Source organism: Carassius auratus, chromosome 49 (assembly GCF_003368295.1).
Source record: "Carassius auratus strain Wakin chromosome 49, ASM336829v1, whole genome shotgun sequence".
NCBI classification, from domain to species: Eukaryota; Metazoa; Chordata; class Actinopteri; order Cypriniformes; family Cyprinidae; genus Carassius; species Carassius auratus.
In genome coordinates, this window is record NC_039291.1 from 15412933 (window position 1) to 15423346 (window position 10414).

The 10414-nt window shown below is 35.4% G+C and overlaps 1 protein-coding gene across 4 annotated transcripts in view; it reads left to right on the forward strand.

Annotated features, from left to right (window-relative positions):
• Nucleotides 1–10414, forward strand: part of LOC113066341 (piezo-type mechanosensitive ion channel component 2-like) — a 109534-nt gene that overhangs the window by 33384 nt on the left and 65736 nt on the right. For all 4 annotated transcript variants that reach the window (XM_026238244.1, XM_026238245.1, XM_026238246.1 and 1 more), the window contains exon 4: nucleotides 5164–5206. In XM_026238244.1, the coding sequence (XP_026094029.1) occupies nucleotides 5164–5206 (43 nt within the window). The remainder of the gene's footprint in view (nucleotides 1–5163; nucleotides 5207–10414) is intronic.

Consider the following 10414-nt stretch of genomic DNA (forward strand, 5'->3'; position numbering starts at 1 on the left):
ACTAAAATAACACTGATAAGCAGCAGTCCAGGAATGAAAGACCTCATTTATATTTAAGATTTTATTTTCATTACTTTAATCTGATATTTTAAGCACCGTGTGGTAAACTACTCTACTCACATTACAACATGTTACTTCTTAAATTATTCACATAGATATTCATTTAACAAATGCTTTTATCTAAAGATGTATTCCTATAGTTTTAGAAGAAGCGACAGAATATGCCATTAGTTTAATCTTTTTTTCTCTAAGTTTTGTGGCAAGAGTTATAGCAAACTGCACATGAGAAAAACATTACAGTAATATTTCATAACAACCCTGTAATGAGAACCAGCTACTAGTCAAACATTCGTATTCAAACGTTTCTTCTGAATCTCTGCATGACGGCTTCTAATGTGGTGCTTGGTCATTATTGGCATTATAATAAACAAACCAGGCCGTATCTGTTGTATTTCAGAGACCAGTTCTGCTTTTATCTCACAAGTATGATATTATATCTTGAATTTTTGGCTTTTTATCATAGAATTGTGAGTTATAAACTCTTGTTTATACAGTATGTCCTAGTTCTGACTTAATTGTGAATTTATGTCTTGCAATTCAGTTTTTTTTCCCCAAAAATTCTAAGTTTACATCTTACAATTTATTTTTTATATATATATATATATATATATATTAAATTTTTACGTTTACATTTCACAATTCCGTTTTTTTTTTTTCACTACAAAATAAATAAAACTGAATTGCGACTTTTGTCTTTTTTCTCACAATCTTAAGTCAGAATTGTGAGATATAAAAACTTAGAATTGCAAATAAATAAATAAATAAAAATCTGATTTTTTTCTTGCAATTCTAAGTTTAAATCTCAAAATTCTGTTTATTTTCGGCCACAACATAGAAATGAAAATCAATCTATCAATAATCTCAGAATTCAGACTTTTATCGTTGCTATTCTTAAGAGCTGTGAAATATAAACTTCTAACTGTGAGAAAAATGTCAGCTTTCTGGAAAAACAAAAACAACCGAAAAATAAAAAGTTTGCATTACTCTTTCTTACGATTCCTAAGATTCATCTGTAATCCGTAGGAAACTCTCAAAATGCTGGAAAGCAGGTGAACTCTAGCTGTAGATACAGTTGTGCATGCATTTCTGGAAGAAGTGGCCAAAAACTAGTCGGGGTGTTTGTAAATCACACATTTAATTGCATTGATGATGAAATACCACACAAAGTGTCATTTACAAAGCATTTTTGCAGTTATGTTTACTCAGATGTTCCCGAAACTGATTTTAATGGCTGGATTACATCTGCCACTGTTTTGTCAATATAATATAATATAACGTGAATATATATAATTATAATATATTGTTATATAATATTCATACAGCTCTGGAAAAAGTTAAGAGACCACTCAAAAAATTCTCAGTTTCTCTGGATTCATGATTTATAGTTATAAGTTTGAGTAAACAACTGGTGACGTTTCATCCCATTTTTAAATAAAGATGTTGTCATTAAGAGCGTGAAATGACACTTGGTTTAAAATAACTAAAAAGACGTTTACATTCATCTTTAGACAACACAATACCAATGTTTTCACTTCAGAAGAGTTAAGAAATCAATATTTGGTGGAAGAACCCTGATTCCCAAACATTTGTCAATTTGTTCAAAAAGAAATAATTGTGAGGTGTGTTTTAGGACTAGTCTGTAAGTGTTTGACAGACACAGACACACAGTAGAGCGATCATTCTTGGGTTTATCAGCCGCTCTAGCGTCTCGTTTCTGTGCGATGCGGTAAACCCGGCCCGTGCCAAGAATGACATCTCTCTCCTAATAAATCTGAGGCAGTAAAAAGGCGTGAGGAACAGAGAAACAAGCGATCGATGGCTGCTCTGGTTTATAGAGTCAAACTCCTGCGGTGTGAGAGATGCTAATGTGTTAAATGTTTCAGCTCCTCTCTCACACACACATTATTTGTTTCTGATCAGTTAACTGATGCTTCAAACACTCCTCTAATTCCCCTGACTGACATGCATGCAGTTACACAATCGCAGCGATCACGCATGGCTTTATTTCCACCTCCCGCTGAGTGAATTAATAAGGCATTGTTCCTGTTTGTATGAGCTCCAGCACGGCCAGGCTTTTCATCTGTCAGCGTATACTGCACGGCTGCCAGCAGTGAGAACAAACGCCCGCTCCGTTCTGGTGCTCTTAATATTTCTGTAGCAGATAAAGATCGGCTTCCTCAGGACGCGTTCCTAAAAATACTCCACTTCTAACAAAGGCTAGATGTGATGCTGTGTTTCCTCAAGGTCACCGACACCATGTTCAGTTTGTGAGAGTCATCGAAAGAAATCCACTCAAACGTTGGGCTTTGTTAAAGAAATTAATACTCTTATTCAGCAAGGACACATTCAATTGATAAAAAGTGATCAATAATAAAAAATAAAATTAAACTTTTTTTTATATATTTTATATTTTTATTTATATTTTTTCTTGGATTTTTTATTTATTATTTTTTTTTATTTTATTTTTTTATTTAAAGAAGACATAAAAAGCAATGCAGTATTTACTTTGAAATCATTTTCACTCAGAAATTGCAAGTAAATTTCACAAATAATTACGAAATTAAAAAGAATAATAATAAATAGTAACTTCTTGTTAGATATAATACAATCATCTTTTACTTGCAACTTAAAAAAAAAAAAACAATATATATATATATATTTTTTTTTTTTTTACAGTGTATAAATGATTGTTGTGTATTTTGAGAGTTAGTCTTGTAATCTTTCATATAAAGGTTTGTTTCTGCCTTAAAATAAAATAGTACAGTAGAAATAATTGTATTTCTTCTAATGGCAACTTATTTATTTATTTGTAATTGCATAGATGTTTCTCATAATTGTAACTTTATATGTCTCAAAGCAGATTAATATGTCAGCTCTGTGACTTTTACATCTCACTTTGTGAACTTCTTATTTTAAGCTTTATGTCACAGATGAATTTTTTCTCTTTGGTGGAAATAAGCTCGGTGTGGACTCCAGACTGAAGATACAGACGGTCTGAAACGATCGAGCGTGATCTCCGTGTGTTTTCAGTCTCCCCACAGAAGAAACCTAATGAAATCATCAGGCTTTCAATCGAGCAGGCTGTGTTTAGAAGACCTCCCTCCTTCCCTCCTTCCTCTTCCTGAACGCTTTCCTGAGCGTCATCACGAAGGCCTGGAGATCTCCTCCTGACTCCAGACGGGAAATCTTGCAGTGTTTTACGAGCTGTGATCACTCGACACGCCGAGATCTGCATTCTCTGATCGCTCTCGACATCACAACTCAGTTTGACTCGATAGAGCTTTTCCAAAAAGAGCATTTCTCTGAGCTTAGATAGACTCTAGACATATTTGTGAACGCCTCTATAAGAAAAAACCCTAAAACTTATTGGGCTTAATAAAAGTATGTGGATACTCTCCAGAGAAAAGAAAGTGATGGCCTGCTTAAATACTAGTATTATCTACAGTATCTATTTTATCAGCTGTTTGACTCTCATTCTGACGGCACCCATTCACTGCAGTGCATCCATTGATGAAACACTGATGCAGTGCTACATTTCTACAAACCTGAAACTCATCCACATCTCTGATGACCTGAGGATGAACGCATTTTCAGATCATTTTTGTATTCGGGTGAACTATTTCATATGAAACTGAACACATTTGGATGATGATGTCAGAAATCTAAAGAGTGGTTTTTAATCTTTTAGTTGTTGTTGTTGTTTGCTCATTTTCCAGTTTGCCAATGTGATTCAGTGGTGAAGCGATCCACATCTTAATTACATTATTAATAGTTAGTCAGGTCTTGGAGGATGGGCTGTATTTCTGTTGAATAGCTGGAAGTGTCCCTGTAAACAGACGCCTTACTGAAGAGATTCAGTGTGCTGGGAATCACGTGATGTTTGGTTTGACCACAATAAAACGCTGCCAGATGTTTTGGTGAGTGTTGTGCACCAGGGCTTGTGAAAGAGCAGGATCTGGTGATATCTGTGTGTGGTTTGGGTCTCTGGACTGATGCGAGTGAGGCGTCTGAAGCACATTCACACATTTGTCTTTTCCTCATTCTGATGAAGTGGACGGCTGCAGAATAACACCAAAACAATGCTGTTTCACATGCTTTCTGTTAAGAAGAAGTTATTTGCTTTTATCTCGAGTGACTTGTGTGTTACAGTACACCTAAAACATTTTTTTATATAAAAATATATATATATTACTTGTTACATCTTGCATCTACATTAGCTTTAGAAGTTTGGGGTTTTGAAAGACACCTCTTCTGTTCATCAAGGCTGCATTTATTTAATCAAATACAGAAAAGCAGTGAAATATGTTTACAATGTAAAATCCTCTGTTTTCTGTGTGAATCTGTGTTAAAGTGTAATGTATTTCTGTGATGCTCCGCTGTATTTTCAGCATCATTCCTCCAGTCTTCAGTGTCACATGATCTTCAGAAATCAGAATAATATGATGATTTACTGCTCAAGAAACATGAAGATTATTATCAATGTTGAACACAGTTGTGCTGCTCGATATTTCTGTGGAAACTGTGATGCGTTTTATTTTTCAGGATTCACAGATGAACAGAAAGTTCAGAAGAACAGCATTTATCTGAAATATAATTATTTTGTCACATTACAAATGTTTTTACTGTCACTTTTGATCAATTTAATGTGTCCTTGCTGAATAAAAGTGATAAAAAATTATATATATATATTTCAGATAAATGCTTATATATATATGAATATTATGTTTCCTAAAGATGTTTACATTTCTAAAGCTGTGCATACATAAATAGCTTTACATTTGAGTTATTACCAATATGTTCATATTGTATATTTAAGAATATACCCAGATATTTTGAATTCATATGAAAACTAATAAGAATAATTAATCCAATGAAAACAAAATGCCTTCATAATGTTTCAGAATAAACCAACTGTATAAGATCATATAAACGATTATTTCTTCCATCAACCTGCCATTTAGAGACTTCACAATCCAGTAAACAGCCAATGGTTCACAGTTTCATGGTTCAAACCTGCAAGCTTTCGATGACCTTCCTTCGCTTTAGTCACAGAAACCTCATCTCCCGCTGTCCTGAACACCTCCTTGTGCTGTGTTTCTGCAGGTTCATCGTGGGAGAGATCAATACGACAGCTGGGCTTTGAGAGGTAAGAGATTGTATTCTCTCTTTCTTCAGATCAGCGCTGGACTCGTCCGTGTCAGTGTTGGCAACACCACACACATTGTTCACTTTGAAGAGCACGTGGGGTTTCGTTCGGAGGCTTTGGACCTGGGTGACCCATCAAGAGATTTAATATAGAATAACAAAATAATGTATTTGAAAATAATGATGATAAAACATGATCAGGGCGGGTCCATCTGTTCCCCCTCACTTATTATATGACAGGACAATGAAAGATATTGGCTAATATTTTTCATAGAAAAAAAAAAATCTCTTGGTTTTGTCTTCCAACCACACTATTTGTTAAAATATGTCCTTTAATGATTCAGTTTATCTTCTAGATTGATAGTTTAGAGCCCCCCTTGTGAAAACAAGTACACTTTAACATACTTTTAAAAAGACGACTTATTATGAAAAGAACATACTTAAGTGCAAATTCAATATAATGTTTTTGGACACTAAATTGCATTATATTTTCAATTCAATAAAAATATATTATAGTTTAAATTTATATTAAATGAAAAAAACTTTGACCCACTTAAGTAGGACGTTTTTACACATCCTTTTCATAATATATATCTATTGTCTTTGAAATATGGTTAAAGTACCGAAAAGCATGTATGGTAAACCAAATATAGTTTAATGTCATTTCTATAATTGAAATTATACAATAAAAGTGTGCCATGTACAGTACTTAAATATATTTGTGAAGTTGCAATTTAGTACATTTAAATTATATTAACTAATAATAATATACGTATGTCAGGTTAAGATCACGTAATATTGAATAACACACTACAGTTAAAGTCATAATCATGTGCTTTAGTATATTAAAGAGAACACATCAAAGTGTACTTCTTTAAACATGATAAAAGATGAATGAAAATAGTAATTTCCTAAACTCTACTCAGCTGTAATAATTCATAAAAGTGTCTCTCTTTAAGTGGACTTTTAAATTACATTAACTGTAAAGTTCAAAGCCAAAATGATTTCCCAAATGAATGAATTTCCCCTAGACGCAGTGTGTTCTGTGTGCAGACGCATGGACTGTGTGATTGGTTTAGACATTAGGATGATGTGGGTGGCATCGTTTATACTTTTCTGTTTCATCTTTTCTTATCAAGTTTATTAGTCTTCTTTGTGAGTGTCCGGTGTCTGTGGGCCGTTTCGGTCGCTGTCGCCCTCGATGGTGCCTCGGGTTAAAACACTGACGAATGCTAATCAGACAGCAGCGACTGCGCTCCAGAAAGAAGAAACAATGACATCAGCAAGCGCGCAGACTCTGTGCAAAAGACAAGAGCGCTAGCCTAACATCCCTCACACAAACCAGAGTTTCTTCAACTATCAGCACTTTCATTTCCCAGGTTTATTCAAACGAACAGATTTACGCTTTCTTTTCATTATGTAAAGTTCACATTAAACTTGGAAAACTGTTCTGTTGGCGTGCTAGTTTTCAAAAGCCTTTTATTGTTTTACTTTATGACTCAAACGTTCTGTCTTAAGCGATGAATATTAGTAAAGTGAAATTCCAGTCATTGCATTTAAAATATAGTATAATGTAAGTGATGAACAAATAGTGAACAACTGTGTCTACGCTGGGTACGGAAAAGAAAAGCAACAAAATTTGATTCTTTTCTTTTCCCACTGTTCAGCAGTATTGTTAGCAGTGCTTTGATTTACAGTAATTTAACTTCAAAGCTAGTGTGTTTTAAGGTTGTTTAGTATATTAAGTGATTGCATAGCTGATAGTTAAAGAAACACTCACATATACATGTGCACATGCTCATGTGTGGTTACCTAGCAGACTGGTGGATACTTGGCCTGATTTAATAACAGCTTGTTATGCCATTACTGCATTAGTGCTTCAGAACTCAAATGAAAGCATTTACATTTCATTGGTCCAGCTGGCAGAGGCCAGATCATCCGAAACGCTTTGGAGAAGAGCTTCTGAACGCCGAGTCTGCTCACGACAGCTGGAAGCGGTTACAACACGCATGTTAGTCGTGATCTGAGCGATGTTAGTGACAGACAGCTCTAATTTACCTGACTGTAGAGGAAGTCTAGCACAAACCATATGTGCTGTGATGATGTGCCCAGAGCTGGGTTACAAAATAATACCTCATACGGCAGCTGCAACGACTGCAATCGAGTCGCACAAATGTGTGGAGGCAATTGCTTTCACAATGCAACTGATGCAACCACATAAGAACATGCTAAAACTGCATAGCAGTGCCTTGGCACCCATCTACAACACCCTATTGTTTTGTCACTGCAGGTTTTTACTCACATTTGCTTCAGAGCTCCAGATTTTTAAATCCTGGGACCCTTCAAAAGAACATCTTCAACTGGGCTCCCATAGAGTATACTAATAAAATAAAATGTTGGAACATAATGAATATGAGCAATGTGTGTTTAATCCAGAGCGGTATGTAGAGCATGCTACTTTGAAGGCTCATGTTGGCTCTGAGCGTAAGGAAAGGGAAATAGATATTTCAGAGCTCTAATCAGATTCATGTGCACTCAAACTTTGTTTGCTTTATCATATCAACATTTCATTTCTTCCACTAAACTCCGTGGAGCATTGTCTTAACTTTATCAGTTTCCTTCAATTTTAAATTACGAGTTTGCATGCAGGTTTCCCAACCCAAACAAGGTTTTGTTTAGTCTAGCGTTTGATTTCTAAGAAACACTCATAAATTACATTTGCAACAATGGTTTACATCTTCTCAATGTCTGATCTTTCCCATATTTACCAATATAGATTAATGCTCATGAGGCGTTCTCTGATATACCACGCTTCCCACATAACTTCCTCGGGTAATTTGTCACTAATTTGGCCAACGAGTCGTAAAATGTGCGAGCTCATGTCAAAATAATCCTTTGTGTGTTTTCTATTTAAATTGCACTTTCACAGCATAAATCAGATCTGTTTTTCTTGAATCTGCAATTAAACCTGACCATTAAAACACAAGGGAGATTGAAACAGGCGCTTCATTATGAGCGACGCTACATGAAGCCTGAATCGCTCCACTGTGCCGCATGTTGCTCTTGGAGAGAAGAAACCCAAACCATCTTTGGATGCGTCCCTCCCAGCATGCACTGCTCCGGGCTTGGGCTCACTGTTATTTTCTCTACAAATAATTAGGATGTAATTAGGTTGGCTTGAGAAAGCTGATTTAGTATTTAAGCTGCGGCTGCTTCTTCTTCTTCTTCTTCTTCTCCTTCTCCTTCTTCTTCTTCTTCTTCTTCTTCTTCTTCTAATTTGGACTGAATCTCCTTCTAGAGTTTTCAAACTACAACCACCAAACTCGGGTCAGACCATCAGACTGGTCAGACTGGGGTTGCTATATCTTTTCTAGCTGACCGGACTTACAGTTTTTTGTTAAAAGGGGTCATATCAAACCCTCTTTTTGAGGGTTACAAGATCTTGGTGCACAAAGAAGACTAAAGTCTCAAACCCAAAGAGATATTCTTCATAAAAGTTAAGAGTTAACCACACCCTCCTAAAACGACTCGTTCTAACACGCCCCCACATCTCTACATCACTGTGTGGGAAGATTTGCATAACTCCGCCCAAATGTTCAGCCAAAGAAAGAAGGCGTGACTTTAATTCTTTATTTTTGCCGCTGCTGCAATGCAATGTGGAGGCGGTGTGTTTCGTTGTCAAAGCAAAACTACTTTGTTTGTCCTTCCAAAAGAGGACACTACTAGAAATCAGTGGTTCAGTTGTATTTACAACACTGTTCTAGAACAGTCCAACCCAAATATTCAGATGTGTGCAGCACATTTTATGGAGGATGAGGACTGTTTCCTGTGAGAGTAGCCTACAATGCTTCTGTGCACAAAGGCTGTTTCTATAAACTAGGGCATTTCCAACTTTGCCAGCACAGTCTTTTGCTTCTGACTGACAGTAAATACATTTAAATATTTAAAGAATTTGCCACTGACGATTCCAAAAGAGAGTATAGGTCAGTAATCAGAATTTTTTTTCCCCCACTTGATGCAACAAATGCCTAGTTTGTAATGAGTTTTACTAGTTTTGTCTCATCGCTCTGGGAAACACATCACAGTATGGTAAGGGGCATAACATTTCTGTCACATGCTTGGGGTATTCAGCCAATCACAACGCACTGGATAGCTGGCCAATCAGAGCACACCTCGCTTTTCAGAACGATGAGCTTTGTAAAAATCGATGTGTTTCAGAAAGGCGTGGCATAGAGGAGAAACAATAACATACATTATGTGAAAAAAAAAAATTTCTTCTTAAACCGTAAAAACACTTCGCATTACACCAAATACACCAAATAATGTCCATTTTAGCAACATCGTATGACCCCTTTAAACAGATGATCAAAACTACCAAAATTCCCATAGACTTTCATTGAGGGGGTCAAAACTTTTGTACAATAAGAATCATAGAGAATTTAAGCTGTCTATATCAATTGTAAAGCTTAATGTCTATCTTAGGACATGTTAAATCATGTAGCAACATACAAAACATGTTAGCAACATGTGAATCATGCTAGAAACATGCTATCAAGGTGTTACTCATGCTAAAACTTGCTATCAGTGTGCTAATCATGCTAGCAATATGCTAAAACAAATTAGTAACATGCCAAATGATGTTAACGAAATGCTAGCAACATGTTTAATCATGCTAGCAGCATGCTAAATAATGTTAGTAATAGGGGTGTGATGAGACACTTATCCCAAGAGACGAGATGAGACAAGATTTTTAGACCTTAAGATTTAAGTCCTCAATGATGAAATATATAAGGAAATATATTTTTTTATTCAACTCAAATGTAGGTGCATTTTGACATTGTTTAGTAAACTGATTTCCACTTTTAAAATTTAAAATAATAAAGCAATGGTTCCCAAACTAGGGGGCTGAGGGATAGTAAGGGCCCTATGACAATTTTTGCAATTTTAATTGTTCTGTATTGCTTTTTTTTTCCATTTTAACTTTCCTCAACTTGTTTTTAACAGTTAAATTACATTTGAATATTTAAACTATAGTAGGCTGTGCACATTCTACTGAAAAATAGTACTGAAAAATAGCCACAAATACATTTACAGTTCTGTGTATGTGATATAAAGCTTGTTTTACTCAAATCAAATGGTAAAATGCTCATGAAGAGACTCTCAGTCGCGCTTCTGTATGTAGTAGCTAAATGAAACGCGATTCTACGTC